This window comes from Magnolia sinica, chromosome 8 (assembly GCF_029962835.1).
Source record: "Magnolia sinica isolate HGM2019 chromosome 8, MsV1, whole genome shotgun sequence".
Taxonomy (NCBI): Eukaryota; Viridiplantae; Streptophyta; class Magnoliopsida; order Magnoliales; family Magnoliaceae; genus Magnolia; species Magnolia sinica.
In genome coordinates this window covers 34,020,109-34,039,163 of record NC_080580.1, presented here as the reverse complement: position 1 = coordinate 34,039,163, position 19,055 = coordinate 34,020,109, and the positions used below count along the sequence as shown (strand labels likewise).

Here is a 19,055-nt window from a genome sequence, read left to right as displayed (position 1 = left end):
GGTTTAGATGGATTTACGTAGTTTAGGTTTAGATCGATGTGAATGTGAATATGATGAAATATATTATATACAGGTATATATCAGGAAGAATATGATGCAATATATTGTAACTGGTGTATATCATAAATTTTGTGTTGGAATATTGAAAAAAAAAAGACTTTTACCTACGAAATATTTCGTAGGTAAAAGTCTAATCCAAGTTTTTTTAGTTACGAAAATATTTGTTGGTAAAAGTTTTGTAAATATTTTTACCTACAAAAATATTCGTAGGTAAAAGTTTTGTAAATATTTTTACCTACGAAAATATTCATAGGTAGAAGTTTTTGTAAATAGTTTCACTTACGAAAATATTCGTAGGTAGAAGTTTTGTAAATATTTTTAGCTGTAAAAATATTCGTAGGTGAAAATTTTGTAAATATTTTTAGCTACAAAAAAAAAAGCGTTGGTAAAAGTTTTTACTGTTGAAAAAATTCGTCGGTAAAAGTCTTACCTTTGCCGACGAAATTTTCTTTTCATCGGTAAAAGTTTTTCCTGTCGGTCAACCTATGAACCATAACATCAGGAGAGATCCCTGACATGTCCTCATGTGACCATGCGAAGACGTCTCTGTGTTGCTGGAAAGCCAACATTTCGGACCGTTGCTTGGGATTTAATGATATTCTGAGCCTAACAGTCTTGCTCGGATCTGCTTTTTCGAGTAGTATTGCCTCCAAGTCTTTCACAGATAAGTCCTCTATAGGTCCCCTAGGATCAAGGACGTTGACGGTGAGGGCTTGCTTCACGGACCCTTTCTTTACCGCTATCGCATAACATCCCTGAGCCTCGTGCTAATTACCTCGGAGGTAGCCTACCTCGCCCTCGGTGGGAAATTTCATCATCAGATGGTAGGTGGAGATGACTGCTCTCATAGCATTGAGAGAATGTCTACCTAGAATGATGTTATGCACTAGCGGCACGTTAATGACAAGGAAGTCCACCATGAGGGTGACTAGATGCCGTCCTTCTCTTGCGGTCACAGGGAGAGAGATGGTTCCCTCAGAGATCACCCTTTCTCTGGCAAAGCCGTATAAGGGGTCTTCACAAGTCTGAGGCACGACCTTGGAATCCTCATTCTTTCAAAAGCTTCATAGTAGATTACGTCAGCTGAGATTCTGGTGTCAACTAGGGTGTGGTACACCTTATGGTTGACTATGGTCATATCAACTACTAAGGCGTCGTCATGCGGATGCTGGATTCTGCATGCATCATCTTTCGTGAAGGTCAGACTGCATGGACTGACCTGGAGTTCTTTGGTCGGCCTCTCGGTCATGTGGATGTAGAGTTCTGGATCAGGCTTCCGAGAATGAGCTTTACGAGCCCTGTTTGAATCTCCGAGAATGGTACAGATTTTGATTGGCTCTTCTGCGGTGTTATTTGGCAGCTCTCGTTCTTCTCTCCGAGCTGTTCTCTCTTCCTTAGTATAACGGCTCAGATGACCCTTACGGATAAGAGTCTCAATATCATCTTTAAGATCCATGCAGTCGGCTGTGTTGTGGCCATGGTCTCGATGGAAACGACAATACTTGCGCTTGTCTCGACGATCCGGGTTGGCCTTCATACAAATAGGCCAATTCAGGAGCTTCTGGCCTCTGATGTCCAATAGAATTTGTTCGATAGATGTGTTGAGGGGAGTATAAGAATGGAATTTACCCTCAGGTTTTTTGCTCGGACGACGATCGTGAGGAGTGCAGTCGTTTGGTCTTTTGCTGGACGGCTGGGGTTCTTTGTTCCTCGGCCTCTTCCCTTTGCCAATCGGCTCTATTACTTGGACATTCTTGCGAGTGTTGGAGAATTCCTCGGCGTTAGTATACTTCTGAGCTCTGGTGATGAGCTCAGCTAACGTCTTCGGCGGATTCTTTCATAACAGTATAATCACTTCCAATGCGAGCATACCCAAGATCACAGTAAGTACATCTGAGAATAACAAAGGCGCACATCACAAAATTCACTAAAAATTTGAACTTTTACAATCATCCAAAAGGTCCAAAAGGACATACATGAGAATAAAAGGAAAAGAGAGAGAAATCAGCAACACTGGAGTCCTCACTTCTCAACTCTACTCCACGCTCTGCTGCTACGGCGCCTACCTAGAGTCTCCTGCACGCATCATTCGTGCATAATCTTATAGAAGCTTAGAGGGTAGTGTAAGTGTGTGACAATGGTGCACAGAAGAATAGCGGGAAGTATAAGGAGAGAAGCATGATTAATGAACATATCACTAGTCTTACCAAGGCTTCACATGAATGCGATGCAATAAGTAATGGGTGCGATATTAAGGCAATGTATGAAGGGGGGCTTGTACAGTCAATGCTAATGCGATGCAAGTAATGTCAGTGCTCATATCCAAACCATAAGTCAAGTACATTTTCAATCATAAGGAAATCAGCGGGGTCCATTACACTGCTGAATGACTGCCGCTCTGCAAACCCCGCACAGTCAAACGAGCATAAGAGACCTCACTACCCGCCTGTGGACAACCAATCACCAACAAGGCCTGAAGGTAGCGGACCCATATACGAGTTGGTCAGACTCAACCTAGCAATACCTCCTCACACTAGGCAGGTAAGGCCACACACCTATCCAACCGACTACACGACAGTGGGAGTCGCGGCCTAACGGTATAAGGCCCTCATGTGCTCATGTATTCCACCTGGTCATGGCGTTGGAGCAGATCCTTGGTACCATGGAAGTTTTGAGAATTTCACCCATGGGGATCCTATGCACCCGGTATGCTCAACTAATATTTCTGGTGTCCACACATACGGCCATCCACGAATACCCCTGTGGAGGCAAGGCCCTGATGAAGTAAGGGCGGATATCCACAAGCTATGCAATGCCAAATGCATGAATCACACAATCACCCATGCATCAATTCCAAGCATCCATCTCTCGAGGAGATAACAACATGTCCTACACAATGACATAGTCATGGCCAATCATACCTCAACCACGCATGCATTGATGCGCATGGGAGTGGCCCATGAAGATGAATAGGGGTGTCGATGAGGTGAAGATGAACTCTCTACCTAACTATGAAGGGTCTAGGTACTTAACCAATTCCTCATAAGGAATACAACCTCTAGTGGGGACCCATATAGCTGGGGTAGCCCACGAGACTAAGGACCACGAGACTAATGGTATAGGCCTACATAGATGAAACGGGCCTAGCAAAGGTCTATGGTGGGCCTTTAACCACCTATAGAAGCCCATGGGCCTACCTTAGGGCCACCAATGTGGACATCCAACCACAATTGGTCCCCAAGAGTTAGCCCATCTCTAATTGATCATGGATCAAGGCCCAAGGCCCACGCAACATCAGAAATAAGAAACGGGCAGCCATAATCATATCACAAATACTCATGTTGGGCTTCAGAAAGGCGGCCCAAGGCCTATCTACAACATGGGTCCAAGGGAAACACACATAGCCCAACCCATATATATCGCTATGGGCCCATAGGGGAAAGGTTAGAGCCCAACATAAAGGCCACTAATCCCATATATTGTGGTGGCCTAGTGGGCAGCCCATTGCTCAAACCACATGGGCAAATGTCATGCTCTTAGTCAAGTAAGTTGGGCCTACAACCCGGCCCAAGTATTAAAGTTGATTTGGTGGGCAACCAAGGGCCCATCTACTTGTGTAATCCAGCCCACTAACCCAACACAATAGTATGGTAAAAATGGCCCAAGAGTTCAATGGGCCTATCTGGAAAGTTCTAGCCCAATTGGGCCTAAAGAATTCAACAACCAGCTACATCCATGGACCCGATTAAATTCAACTGTGGTGGGCCTCAAAAGTGCATTTATCAAGCCCAACATTTAAGGAACCAAAGGTATAAATTATTCTCTCTAAGATCTTCACAATGTGGTGGGCCCCACTCCTCAAAATTTCAGCCCAAAGGCCAATCATAATTATAACAAGTTGCTGGATTTTTAACCCAACAGGTTTATGGGCTTATTGGAGTCCAGTAGTTGTTTCATTTGATTAGGACATCAGCCCAAGTGGTCCAGCTATCAAGTCAGAGGGCCCCACCACATAGCGTTACATCATACTACACAAGGGAGTAGGTGGGCTACACTGCTAGACCAAAGTCCAGCAGGTAGCCCACATGGGGCGTCCCATATGGGCCTGGGTATTTGGCCCAAACTGACCCGAATTTGCAGGCTGCACCACAGTCAGCTTGATTGTCCATTGGGCCTAAAATTTTGTAGAGTGACACTTCTATAGGTGAGTCACATCCTCACAAAATTTCAGAATTTTTGAACACTTAAAAATATTTTAATTTATTTAAATGAAACAGACTGTACAGAAAATCAGACTGATCTGGACACCATATTGTAATGGGCCGGTCTAGCCACCACCATGGTGTGTACAGGTGTCCATTGGCCTCCAAATTTTTTAGGTGGGTCCTAACATGAGTGAAACACCCCTCTGCAAAATTTTATGATTTTTGGATACTCATAAATATTTTAATTAAATTAGAAATTTCAATCTGTCCAGGAAGAGATGTTGCTGTCCATGCATTGTTTACCCAATAAGGTGGGCCCAACCTTCATCCAAGAGGGGGAACATGGAGGTTTAGTATTTTCTTCATAAAATAAAGTAAGGTGGGGTCCATAAAAGTGGCCCATCCCTCAGAGAAACCAAGCTGAAGTGTATGTTTTCCCTCCATACATGTGGGTTGGACAGCCCAACAAGGTGGACTGCCCACCCCTATGGGCCTCCTTTTTGGGTACCATATCATGGACCATCTGAGGTATGACCCATCACACCTCATGGTGGGGTCCACACCTTCTTATTACACCCCATACTTACAAAGAAAATAATGACAATCATGATCCAAAAATCCATGCCAAAGATTGAACATGACAATCCATGCAACAATCTAGGTTTTTGGACAGCAATACATGGCTGGACACATCAGCCTATATTTCAATAATCTCAGCCATAAAAAGGGTGTGTGGCCTTCCTCAGTGGGCCCCACATAAGTCCAGATCACATACTAGGACTAGGACACTTGCATGCATTGATTAAGGTGTCCAATGATCATGGAGTTGGGTGGTAAGGGCATCCCACCTTGCTGGATTTTTATTTTTATTTATTTTGGGACATCCAAGGCCCACTAAATGGGCCACACACACATTATCATCCATACATCAGAGAAAAGAGAAGAAGAAAAGAGAGTAATCCGGCCATGGGGGTAGGGCCCCGCCACTAGTGGGCCCTCCCAAGAGTGAATCATACCCATACAACTACATTGATTGTACATGCAACATAAAATCACTACATGCATGATCTATAATTGTTATGGATGGTTGGGATGCCATCCCAACATGATCCTTAGGGTCTAGATGACCTTAAGATGGAGTGGATCATTAAATACATCATGATGGGGTCCATGGAGAATGACCCCATCATGGATCATGACATGCATGTAGGATGGGCCAAAGGGCCACATCCATGGGATCAAATGGGATCCCCACCATGGATTGGTGGGTCCCACATGATCCATCTAGGAAGAAAAATAAGATCAAATGGTAGAAAACAAGATTAGAAATTATAATCACCCACCTTAATGGATCCCACTCCAAAGTTACATCAATCTTCTCTTTATGCTCCAAGGGACATGTTTCAATGGGTGAGATGGATTATTGAAGGTTAGATGGGAGGGGATTTGAGGGAGAAGGGGCTGGAGAAGAGGGAAAATGGGGCTGAATTTTTTTCTAAGAGAGAAAGAAAGAGAGAAGAGAGTAGAGAGAAAATGAGAGGGAGAGTATGGAAATTGCTAGAAAAGAGAGAGAGGAAAAGTAATCATCACTCTCTCTCCTAGATAAGAGAAAAATCATCATAGCCTATGGTGATATAAACTATGTTGCTAGGCTAGAGTAGGGATGGGTAGTGTGTGGGTGGTGGGTGGTGTAGGATTTGGGGGTTTAGGTAGTGTATGGGTAGTGTGTGTTGGAATTTGCACAAAAGAGGGTGGCCACCTTGAAAAATGTGCCCTCCACACTAGGTGGGCCACATGATCATGCTCAAAGGCTACAAATGAGATGCACATAACTTATGATCCACACATCGGATGGACACACAAGACGCATCATTGGAACCGCGACGACGATGCAGTCACAATGGCATAGGTCTCAACTCAATCCAAGTCGGGTCTTCACGACTGGGCTCACGGATAGCCACAAACACTATCCAAGGGTTACGGGACGTCGGGATTCGACCGATAGGATCGCGGGATCAAGATGGACGGAATGCATACTCGCACACACATGAGCACACCTGCGAACTCGGGTCGGGTCTCACAACCCTCCCCACCAAATAAGAAATTTCGTCCTCGAAATTGAACAATCTAAGAGAAAATAAAAGACAAAACACCACCATCATATAGCAATCATCATATAAGGAAGGCAATACAAACAATCATATATCAATCAATCATTAAACAAATGGGGATAACGTTCTCTAATCTCGGCCTCGTGTTCCCAAGATGCCTCGGCCTTTGAATGATGACCCCATTGCACCTTCACTAAGGGAATGACCTTGGTCCTGAGGACTTGCTCCTTCCGATCAAGGATACGAATCGGCTGCTCAATATAAGAAGCATCCTCACAGACCTCAAGTGGCTGCCAATCAATCACAGGAATAACGTCCGACCCACATCTCCGCAACATAGAAACATGAAACACGTCGTGGATTGCAGACAACTCAGGAGGTAAGGCAAGCCTATAGGCCACAGCGCCCATGCGTTCGATAATCTCAAAAGGTCCGATGAATCTCGAGACGAGCTTGCCCTTCACACCAAAGCTAACCACACCTTTCATAGGTGAGACCTTGAGATACACTATGTCCGCGACTATAAACTTGAGGGGTCGACGTCGACGATCAGCAAAACTCTTCTGCTAGCTCTGAGCTGTGCGCATCCTCTGCCTGATAACATCAATAACCTCTGACGTCTGCTGCACAAGCTCGGGATCTAAGAGACGACGCTCTCTAACCTCGGTCCAATAATTAGGAGATCTGCACGGTCTGCCATAAAGTGCCTTAAAAGGTGTCATGCCGATAGTCTCTTGAAAGTGACTATTTTCTGAGGGTCTGCGACCTGAAATATGTGTAAGTGCTATAGTTTATATCCCTGTTTGTTGTCAAATTTGTGGTGCCAAAATCACTGTTATATTATATATAACCTGCTTAAGTGAAGCTCTCTCAAGGATCAACATTCATACTCAGCTAAAGCTCACAACAAGCAAAGCTCACAAGTACAAGGATCAATCTTGAATGCAAGAACTGCTCACAAGACAAGACTCAAGCTGCAAGACTTCAAGAAGAGTACAAGGCAGTTTGTAAAGAACTCAAGACTCTTTCAAGAATTGAGCAACATCAAGATTTCAACTACATCAAGACTTCAAGGCTCATACTTCAAGGTCACTTGTTCCTAATGTTTCAATGTCCATACTTCATGGTTGAGGTTTGACTGACCATAGGTTGACCTTAGAAGTAGGTCATTTTGGATACATAAGTCGAATGTTTATTTTACATGAGTTTGGTCTGTTCTTCGACTAGTCCTAGAGTTGCTTCGACCAGTCTAAGAAATTCCTCGATCAGTCGTGAGTTTGTTACAAATTTCGGATGAAATCTGTTAGGCTTCGACTAGTCCAGGAATCTGTTCGACCAGTCGAAGGAACAGTGTCGACTGCATCTTCGACCTGTCGAAAATCTTCGACTCGAAATCCAGCGATGTGTTATAGGTTCTTCGACCAGTCGAAGGAAACCTACGACCAGTCGTAGGTGACCTACGACCAGTCGAAGGTGACCTTCGACCAGTCGTAGAACGGTCAGAGCTTATCCCGCCGGATCTTTCAAATATCTGTTATTGCTTCGACTAGTCGAAGAGCTCCCTAGACCAGTCGAAGACACGATCTGCTCACCTATAAATAGTGCACGAATCTCAGAAGAAATCATCGAATTAATTAATCCATTCAAGCCAATCTTCGTCGAACTTCTGAGAGATAATTCTGTGCTCCATCTAAGCTAAGTGTGCTTATTTAATATTCTCTTTCCTTAGCTTTATTTTAATTGATTTTGTTTCTGCTATTCCAATTTGATTTGATAAGAGGAATTATTATTCCCTTTCTTTGGAATCAAAATCAATTAAGGCAAGCCCTATTAGGTTTAATTTAAAATCTATTAGAATTAGAACCATTGTAATTGAGTATTGGACATTGAACTTGGACATTTAATCATCTACTCTAATTTGGTTCTACCGGGCTGCTACAACGAATGAGATAATCAGGTATTTTACATTTAATTGTAAATTCCTTTTTGTTTTGGTTTCTTTCAAGATTTGCCAGAAAAATCTTGTTGTATTGGTTATCTGAGGAGAGCCAGGAAAACTCAGAAGTGGGGTTTTTTTAATTGTGTAAGCCCACATACAAAGACACAATTGTAAAGGTTTTGGGTGAACCTGGGAAAACCTATTTTTAGTGAACGCTAATATCCCCTGTGTGAGGATATTAGGAGTGGAGTAGCATTTTGTGTGGCTGTTGTTTAACAGTTGGTGAACACACAGGCGAACCACTATAATCCCTTGTGTTGTGGTTGAATGATTTATACTTCTGATTTTTAATTATTCTTTTATAGGATGTATGTATGGTGGTGAATGTTGTAATCATTTAATTCAAGCATTGTGAGAATGTTGTAATAGTTTAGAATTTATTTTCTGTTATTCTTTTATCAGCTTGATATTTTAATTTCTTTTGAAAGTTGTTCCAGCAAGGTTGCCCTGCCATTTTTATGGTGTATGGCTGTCCCTAGAACAATACATTTGTGATTCAATTTATTTTAATTCAGTTTGTATTTATTTCTATATTCCTCTTCGATTTGAGATTTGATACAAAGATCTTTCTAGAAATAAGGTTGTCCTACCATAAACTCTGGTTTTTGGTGTAAGGTTGTCCTTAGAATAACATTTGTATCAACCTCTCAAGATTTGAATTTTGAGGCTGTTTTTCTTTCCTGCATTGTGATTTACTTTGGCTATCATATTCTTTTTAATTCTGCTGTTATAAATTTTATTTGGCATCGTCCTATTCACCCCCCCCCCCCCCTCTAGGACATATAGCTTGGCCTTTTCAATATGCTCATCCCAACCGCCCGCAAAGTCGATCACACAAGCCCCGAGGCATATCCTCAAGGATCCGGTTGACCCTTTCGGTGCCCATCTGTCTACGGATGATAAGCGGTGTTGAGATGCAAAGTGACCCCCAATGCCTGTTGAAAACTCCTCCAAAATTGAGATGTAAATCTGGAGTCCAGAAACGATCGAAACCGGAATGCCGTGCAATCTCACTATCTCCTCAATGAATATCCTCGCTAACCGGTCCATAGACCAGGGAAGCACGTATTGGAATGAAATGAGCCGACTTCGTCGATCGGTCGACGATCACCCAAATGGAATCGTGACCCGAGTCCTCGGCAAACTGCGATGAAGTCCATCGATACATGCTCCCACTTCCACTCTGAACGCTCCAATAGAGCAGGGGTTCTTCGATGATCGGCCTTAACACGCGGCATGTGTCACACTTGGCCACAAAACTCACAATCTGGCGCTTCATCCCCAGAAGTACCGCCTCCTCATATCACGATACATCTTCGTGGAGCCGGGTGGATAGTAAGTCTCGATCGGTGTGCCTCGGTCATCGGATCTCGATGCAACTCGAAATGTCCGGACACACAATCGGCCTCAAGCATAATCCACCATCGGAACCAATTGCCTCTGATCGCTCCACGGATGCGGCCTTTGCTCGGTACTCCTGAAGTGACTCGTCCGTCTGCGAGCCTTGATCACCCTGGCCACTAAGGAAGGTTGAATCGACAAGCTCGAAAGCTTAACAATGGAAGACTGCAGACCGAACTTAAGTCATACTCTGCTACATCCTCAAGCATCCGCCACTCACGCACCATTATCGTGCCACTAGGCCTTGTGGTGGCGGTGAGTGCGTCCGCCACCAAGTTTGCCTTGCCCGGGTGGTACTGAAGGTCAAAATCATAGTCTTTCAAAAAACTCCATCATCGCCTCTGTCGCAGGTTCAACTCAGATTGTGAAAATAGATACTTCAAGCTCTTATGATCTGAGAAGAGCTCGAACTTAGCCCCATATAGATAATGCCTCCACACCTTCAGTGCGAAGACGACTGCTGCGAGCTCCAAATCATGAGTGGGGTAGTTCAGCTCATGGACCTTGAGCTGGCGCGAGGCATACGCCACTGGCTTCCCATGTTGCATCAGTACAGCACCCAAGCCAACTCTGGAGGCATCAGTAAAAACAACAAAACCCTCACTCCCATCAGGAATAGTGAGAACAGGAGCGGACGTGAGGCGGTCCTTCAACTCTGTAAATGCCTTCTCGCAAGCGTCACTCCAGATGAACTCGACGCCCTTCCGCGTCAACCGGGTTAGCGGTGCTGCAATACGGGAGAAACTCTCGATAAACCGTCGGTAATATCCTGCTAGACCAAGGAAGCTGCGAATCTCGGACGCGTTCGTGGGCTGGCCCCACCGACGCACTGCATCAACCTTCGAGGGGTCCACAGCGACACCCTCCCTCGTCACCACGTGACCGAGGAACTTCATCTCCTCCTGCCAAAACTCACACTTCTCCAGCTTCGCATACAGCTGGTGGGCACGGAGGGTCTGAAGCACAATTTGCAGGTGCTCAGCATGGTCTTCTTGAGTCCTCGAATATACGAGAGTATCATCAATGAATACCACCACGAACTGATCAAGGAACGGCCGAAAAACCTCATTCATCAACTGCATAAATACAATGGGCGCGTTGGTCAGTCCAAATGACATGACCAGGAACTCGAAGTGACCATAACGTGTCCGGAAAGCTGTCTTCGGAATGTCCTCCTCTCTGACCCGAATCTGATGGTAACTAGAACGCAACTCTATCTTGGAAAAATACTGTGCACCCTGCAACTGATCGAACAAGTCATTAATACAGGGAAGCGGGTATCGGTTCTTGATGGTGACTCTGTTGAGCTCACAATAATCTACGCAGAGTCGCAACAAACCATCCTTCTTCTTCACAAACAATACTGGGGCTCCCCAAGGTGAACTACTGAGACGAATGAAACCTAACTCCCGAAGCTCATCCAATTGCTCCTGTAGTTCCCTCAACTTTAACGGTGCCATCTGGTAGGGGGCCTTCGAGATGGGCGCAGTACCGGGCACTAAATCAATCTGGAACTCTACCTGCCGACATGGAAGCAAACCCGGGATCTCCTGAAACACATCCGGGTACTCACAAACAACTGGTAGCAGCTCAATACTCTCTACCACAGAATCCTCAACGACTGAAGCCAAGAACCTAGATAACGGCTCTCCTTTGGGCTCAGCAACGAACTGGAAAACTGGCAAGCCTAGAATGTGAAACATAACCGTCCTCGCGGCACAGTCTAAGATGACACCATACTCTGCAAGCCAGTCCATACCCAGAATCACATCAAAACCCGACATTCGCATCAAGCACAGATCGGCAGGAAGGAACATCTCGCCCACTAACACTGGGCAAGAAGGACAGCGAAGGGTCAACATCATAGACTTCCCCATGGGAGTCGAAACGGTCAAAGCCTCAGACACGGACTCCGATAGAATACCGGTCGATCGACAAAACTGCTCGGCCACAAAAGAATGAGAGGCACCAGAATCAAATAAAACATGAGCAATACAGGAAGAAATAAGAAGAATACCCTCGACTACTCCACTGGTCGATGACTGCGGGTCCTGGCCTGTGTGCGCAGAATAAAAGCGGCTCTGAGCTGGTAGGGGAAGTAACCCGGAAGACTGAGGGTCCTGAGTCTGTGCTTGTTGGGTTGCGATACATACTGGACCTAGGGACCGGACATGCAGATATCCCCTCTGCTGGTGCTGCGGCTGCTGCTGTCTCTGCTGTTGCTGTCGCTGCTGAGGAGGTCTACTTGGCTGCCTCTGCTGCTGAGGAGGAGCCCTAGGAGCGGCGGGTGGAAACTGAGCTCTCTGCTGCTGCTGAGGAGGACGAGGAGGAGGCAACTGCGGTGGCCTCTGCTGCTGAATGGGGAGAGGGCACTCACGCCTCCGATGCCCGACCTGTCCACAGCTGAAGCATACACCAGAAAAGGGGCCGGAAGATGAAGCGGCTGGCGGTGCTGATGATGATGAAGAAGCTACTAACTGAACCGCGGGCTATCGAAATCCTGATCTGCCCCTCCGTCTCTGCTGACGAAGCTGCCTGGAGCTGCCGGCTAGTGCCCTCCTCTTCCGGTCTCCACTGGAACTCTGCTTTCTCAACTTCTGGGTCATGGCCCAGTCCTTCTCATAAACCAGTGCTCGATGAATGACCTGGTTGAACGTCTCCAAACAATGCCCTACCACACGGTTATAAAGGGCAGGATGTAAGCCAGTCATAAAACGACGAGCCCTCATCTTCTCATCACAAGTGAGATGAGGAGAAAATCGAGACAAGGCCAAGAAACAAGCCTCATACTATGACACTGATAAATCACCCTGAACTAGGGTCTCAAACTTGATTGCCCTTTGAATCTGAACATGCTCGGTAAAGAATTTTTGGTCGAAACAGACCACGAAGTCCTCCCACGACCAAACAAAATTCGGCCCAGCAATCCTGGATACGGACGACCACCAATGACGGGCCTCACCCTGAAGAAGATAGGTCGTAAGGGATACCCTCTGATCGACTAGACACTGCATAGTGTCAAAAATCCTCGCAATCTTAGTACGCCAGGCCTCGGCAGCAAAAGGGTCAGGGTCACCACCGAACCTCGGGGATCATCGCGAACTCTCGAGCTATCGCACTAGCTTGTGGTAAGTCGATCGCCAGAAACCTCGGGCCGTAGTGACAGGTCTGCAATGCGGTGGCAACAAGCTGCATCAACTGCTGAAAATGCTCGGCTCCTATAGGTACTGTCGGAATGGCAGGGGCGGCACTCGCCTCAGGCGGAGGCACGGGTGCGGCCGGAGGAGCAGGAGCCTCAGTAACTGGAACAGCAGGCTAAGTAGGGGGAATAGGTGGGGGAACCGGAGCAACTGGAGGTATGGGCGCTACGGGCTCAACTGGAGGAACAGGCCGGATCGGGACCTCAGGAATCGGATCCTCAACAACGGGAGCAGGATGTGCTCGAGTAGAAGGGGTAACTCGGGCGCCTCGTCCACGGGCACCACGACCACGGGTGCCACGACCACGGGAGCCACGTCCACGCGGCATTGTCTACAAAATAATGATGACGCAAGGAATCAAGACAATTACAGGCTTAATACGGAGCGAAAGGAATGATCTCGGGGCACTACTTGTCCCATGTTCTTAGCAGACCTGCGATGTCATCCTTAGTCATTCCAGAATTACCTGCTATGCTCTGATACCAACTCCTGTCACGCCCCAGACTCGGTAACCGGACTCACAAGGAACTCGATGGCCGGTTCTGGCCGCAACAGCCTCCGTAGTACCCCATTCTCGGCTCCTAAGGTAGGTTCCGATCCTGGGATCCTACAAGGAGGATTTTCATAACAGTATAATCATTTTCAATACGAGCATACCCAAGATCACAGCAAGTATATCTGAGAATAACAAAGGCACACATCGCAAAATCCACTAAAAATTTAAACTTTTACAATCATCCAAAAGGTCCAAAAGGACATACATGAGAATAAAAGGAAAAGAGAGAGAAATCAGCAACACTGGAGTCCTCACTGCTCAACTCTACTCCACGCTCTGCTGCTACGGCGCCTACCTAGAGTCTCCTGCACGCATCAATCGTGCATAAGCTTATAGAAGCTTAGAGGGTGGTGTAAGTGTGTGACAATGGTGCACAGAAGAATAGTGGGAGGTATAAGGAGAGAAGCATGATCAATGAACATATCACTAGTCTTACCAAGGCTTCACATGAATGCGATGCAATAAGTAATGGGTGTCATACCAAGGCAATGTATGAAGGAGGGCTTGTACAGCTAATGCTAATGCGATGCAAGTAATGTCAGTGCTCATATCCAAACCATAAGTCAAGTACATTTTCAATCATAAGGAAATCACCGGGGTCCATTACACTGCTGAATGGCTGCTCAGACCCCGCACAGTCAAACGAGCGTAAGAGACCTCACTACCCGCCTGTGGACAACCAATCACCAACAAGGCCTGAAGGTAGCGGACCCATTTACGAGCTGGTCAGACTCAGCCTAGCAATGCCTCCTCACACCAGGCAGGTAAGGCCACACCCCTATCCAACCGACTACACGACAGTGGGAGTCGCGGCCTAACGGTATAAGGCCCTCGTGCGCTCATGTATTCCACCCGGTCACGGCATTGGAGCAGATCCTTGGTACCATGGAAGTTTTGAGAATTTCACCCATGGGCATCCTATGCACCCGGTATGCTCAACTAATATTTTCGGTGTCCACACATACGACCATCCACGAATACCCCTGTGGAGGCAAGGCCCTGATGAAGTAAGGGCGGATATCCACAAGCTATGCAATGCCAGATGCATGAATCACACAATCACCCATGCATCAATTCCAAGCATCCATCTCTTGGGGAGATAGCAACATGTCCTACACAATGACACAGCCATGGCCAATCATACCTCAACCAAGCATGCATATGATGCGTATGGGAGTGGCCCATGAAGATGAATAGGGGTGCCGATGAGGTGAAGATGAACTCTCTACCTAACTATGAAGGGTCTAGGTACTTAACCAATTCCTCATAAGGAATACAACCTCTAGTGGGGGCCCATACACCTGGGGTAGCCCACGAGACTAAGGACCTAGACTAAGGACCATGAGACTAATGGATGAAACGGGCCTAACAAGGGTCTATGGTGGACCTTTAACCACCCATAAAAGCCCATGGGCCTACCTTAGGGCCACCAATGTGGACATCCAACCACAATTGGTCCCCAAGAGTTAGCCCATCTCTAATTGATCATGGATCAAGGCCCAAGGCCCACGCAACATCAGAAATAAGAAACGGGCAGCCATAATCATATCACAAATACTCATGTTGGGCTTCAGAAAGGCGGCCCAAGGCCTATCTACAACATGGGTCCAAGGGAAACACACATAGCCCAACCCATATATATCGCTATGGGCCCATAGGGGAAAGGTTAGAGCCCAACATAAAGGCCACTAATCCCATATATTGTGGTGGCCTAGTGGGCAGCCCATTGCTCAAACCACATGGGCAAATGTCATGCTCTTAGTCAAGTAAGTTGGGCCTACAACCCGGCCCAAGTATTAAAGTTGATTTGGTGGGCAACCAAGGGCCCATCTACTTGTGTAATCCAGCCCACTAACCCAACACAATAGTATGGTAAAAATGGCCCAAGAGTTCAATGGGCCTATCTGGAAAGTTCTAGCCCAATTGGGCCTAAAGAATTCAACAACCAGCTACATCCATGGACTCGATTAAATTCAACTGTGGTGGGCCTCAAAAGTGCATTTATCAAGCCCAACATTTAAGGAACCAAAGGTATAAATTATTCTCTCTAAGATCTTCACAATGTGGTGGGCCCCACTCTTCAAAATTTCAGCCCAAAGGCCAATCATAATTATAACAAGTTGCTGGATTTTTAACCCAACAGGTTTATGGGCTTATTAGAGTCCAGTAATTGTTTCATTTGATTAGGACATCAGCCCAAGTGATCCAGCTATCAAGTCAGAGGGCCCCACCACATAGGGTTACATCATACTACATAAGGGAGTAGGTGGGCCACACTGCTAGACCAAAGTCCAACAGGTAGCCCACATGGGGCGTCCCATATGGGCCTGGGTATTTGGCCCAAACTGACCCGAATTTGCAGGCCGCACCACAGTCAGCTCGATTGTCCATTGGGCCTAAAATTTTGTAAAGTGACACTTCTATAGGTGAGTCACATCCTCATAAAATTTCAAAATTTTGGAACACTTAAAAGTATTTTAATTTATTTAAATGAAACAGACTGTCCAGAAAATCGGACTGATATGGACACTATATTGTAATGGGCCGGTCCAGCCACCACCATGGTGTGTACAGGTGTCCATTGGCCCCCAAATTTTTTAGGTGGGTCCTAACATGAGTGAAACACCCCTCTGCAAAATTTTATAATTTTTGGATATTCATAAATATTTTAATTAAATTAGGAATTTCAATCTGTCCAAGAAGAGATGTTGCTGTCCATGCATTGTTTACCCAATAAGGTGGGCCCAACCTTCATCCAAGAGGGGGAAAATGGAGGTTTAGTATTTTCTTCATAAAATAAAGTAAGGTGGGGTCCATAAAAGTGGCTCATCCTTCAAAGAAACCAAGCTGAAGTGTATGTTTTCCCTCCATATATGTGGGTTGGACAGCCTAACAAGGTGGACCGCCCACCCCTATGGGCCTCCTTTTTGGGTACCATATCATGGACCATCTGAGGTATGACCCATCACACCTCATGGTGGGGTCCACACCTTCTCATTACACCCCATACTTATAAAGAAAATAATGACAATCATGATCCAAAAATCCATGCCAAAGATTGAACATGACAATCCATGCAACAGTCCAGGTTTTTGGACAGCAATACATGGCTGGACACATCAGCCTATATTTCAATAATCTCAGCCATAAAAAGGGTGTGTGGCCTTCCTCAGTGGGCCCCACATAAGTCCAGATCACATACTAGGACTAGGACACTTGCATGCATTGATTAAGGTGTCCAATGATCATGGAGTTGGGTGGTAAGGGCATCCCACCTTGCTGGATTTTTATTTTTTATTTATTTTGGGACATCCAAGGCCCACTAAATGGGCCACACACACATTATCATCCATACATCAGAGAAAAGAGAAGAAGAAAAGAGAGTAATCCGGCCATGGGGGTAGGGCCCCGCCACTAGTGGGCCCTCCCAAGAGTGAATCATACCCATACAACTACATTGATTGTACATGCAACATAAAATCACTACATGCATGATCTATAATTGTTATGGATGGTTGGGATGCCATCCCAACATGATCCTTAGGGTCTAGATAACCTTAAGATGGAGTGGATCATTAAATACATCATGATGGGGTCCATGGAGAATGGCCCCATCATGGATCATGACATGCATGTAGGATGGGCCAAAGGGCCACATCCATGGGATCAAATGGGATCCCCACCATGGATTGGTGGGTCCCACATGATCCATCTAGGAAGAAAAATAAGATCAAAGGGTAGAAAATAAGATTAGAAATTATAATCACCCACCTTAATGGATCCCACTCCAAAGTTACATCAATCTTCTCTTTATGCTCCAAGGGACATGTTTCAATGGGTGAGATGGATTATTGAAGGTTAGATGGGAGGGGATTTGAGGGAGAAGGGGCTGGAGAAGAGGGAAAATGGGCTGATTTTTTTTAAGAGAGAAAGAAAGAGAGAAGAGAGTAGAGAGAAATGAGAGGGAGAGTATGGAAATTGCTAGAAAAGAGAGAGAGGAAAAGTAATCATCACTCTCTCTCCTAGATAAGAGAAAAATCATCATAGCCTATGGTGATATAAACTATGTTGCTAGGCTAGAGTAGGGATGGGTAGTGTGTGGGTGGTGGGTGGTGTAGGATTTGGGGGTTTAGGTAGTGTATGGGTAGTGTGTGTTGGAATTTGCACAAAAGAGGGTGGCCACCTTGAAAAATGTGCCCTCCACACTAGGTGGGCCACATGATCATGCTCAAAGGCTACAAATGAGATCCACATAACTTATGATCCACACATCGGATGGATACACAAGACACATCGTTGGAACCGCGACGACGATGCGGTCACAATGGCATAGGTCTCAACTCGATCCAAGTTGGGTCTTCATGACTGGGCTCACGGATGACCGTAAACACTATCCAAGGGTTACAGGTCACCGGGATTCGACCGATAGGATCGCAGGATCAAGATGGACGGAATGCATACTCGCACACACATGAGCACACCTGCGAACTCGGGTCGGGTCTCACACCTCTCTAATGCGGACGGTCTTTGACCGTCTCAAATGGCTCCATATAAGATGGTCAGAGAATTCCTCGGCGTTAGTATACTTCTGAGCTCTGGTGATGAGCTCAGCTAACGTCTTCGGCGGATTCTTTCCAATGGAGAAGGTGAACTTCTCCTCTTTCAAACCACTAAACACGGTAGAGAGGGTCATCTTGTTGTCATAATCTCCCTCTTGTAATGCTTCTTCATTGAAACGGGCGATGTAATCCTTCAATGACTCCTTAGGCCCTTACTTGATGGTGAACAGATGAGTATTAAGTTTTTGAATCTTCTTACCACTAATGAATTGGGTAAGGAATAATCGGCTGAGCTCTATAAAGGAACCAATGGAATTGGGTTTGAGCTGACGGTACTAACTTCGAGCGGATCTTGTGACTGTGATCGAAAATCCTCTTCACACCATTGCATCCATCGCTGTCTGGATTTGCTTCCATGAGCGATAAGCCTCCACATGCTCGGATGGATCGCTATACCTAGAGTATTGGATGACGGGAGGTTTCTGGAACCTCTGTGGCATCACCTCGCTCATGATTGCAGAGGTGAAGGTAGGTTCGGTTTCTTCCATCATTGCTTGAACGGCGGCGGGAACAGACGAAGGCTACTGATTCTGTTGTAGTATCAGAACCCGATTATTAAGTTCTGCGAACCGCGCTTGCTACGGACCTCTGTTTTCGGCCTCTATCTCTCGTGAAGCCTTTACCTTAGGAGTCCTCCCTCCCCTCCTCCTCTCTAGCTCATGACGAAGATCCGTCGGTGCTTGAGCTGAGGTGACCGAAGCATTCGGCCGAGCCTGGGTCGTTGTGTTCTGAGTCAGAACTTGATTTTAGGTCGGGAGAGGATCCTGAGTTGAAGCTGGAACCCGAGCGGATTGATGTTGTGACCCTTCGGGTCTCATACTCTGCGGTGCGAACTGGACTTCCACCACTGGTCCGACCGTTTCCTGGACAGGAGGCAGCTGTTGCTCCTGTCGTTGTTTCATCT

The 19,055-nt window shown here is 46.1% G+C and overlaps 1 protein-coding gene across 1 annotated transcript; it reads right to left on the bottom strand.

The window, feature by feature from the left end:
• Positions 1-1,042: 1,042 nt before the first annotated feature.
• Positions 1,043-18,639, bottom strand: LOC131254214 (uncharacterized). Its single transcript, XM_058255212.1, has 2 exons — positions 18,475-18,639; positions 1,043-1,894 (listed from the first exon to the last, which is right to left on the bottom strand). Exons 1-2 carry the CDS (start codon positions 18,637-18,639, stop codon positions 1,043-1,045), a joined length of 1,017 nt encoding a protein of 338 aa, XP_058111195.1.
• Between the last annotated feature and the right edge of the window lie 416 nt (positions 18,640-19,055).

What these genes read in the sequence shown, in the direction of transcription:
- LOC131254214 (XM_058255212.1), bottom strand. Translation starts at nt 18,639, where the DNA reads ATGGAAGAAACCGAACCTACCTTCACCTCTGCAATCATGAGCGAGGTG. An exon ending in AGACAGCGATGGATGCAATG is followed by an intron (nt 1,895 to 18,474) that starts GTGTGAAGAGGA and finishes CTGTTATGAAAG; the next exon opens with AATCCGCCGAAGACGTTAGC.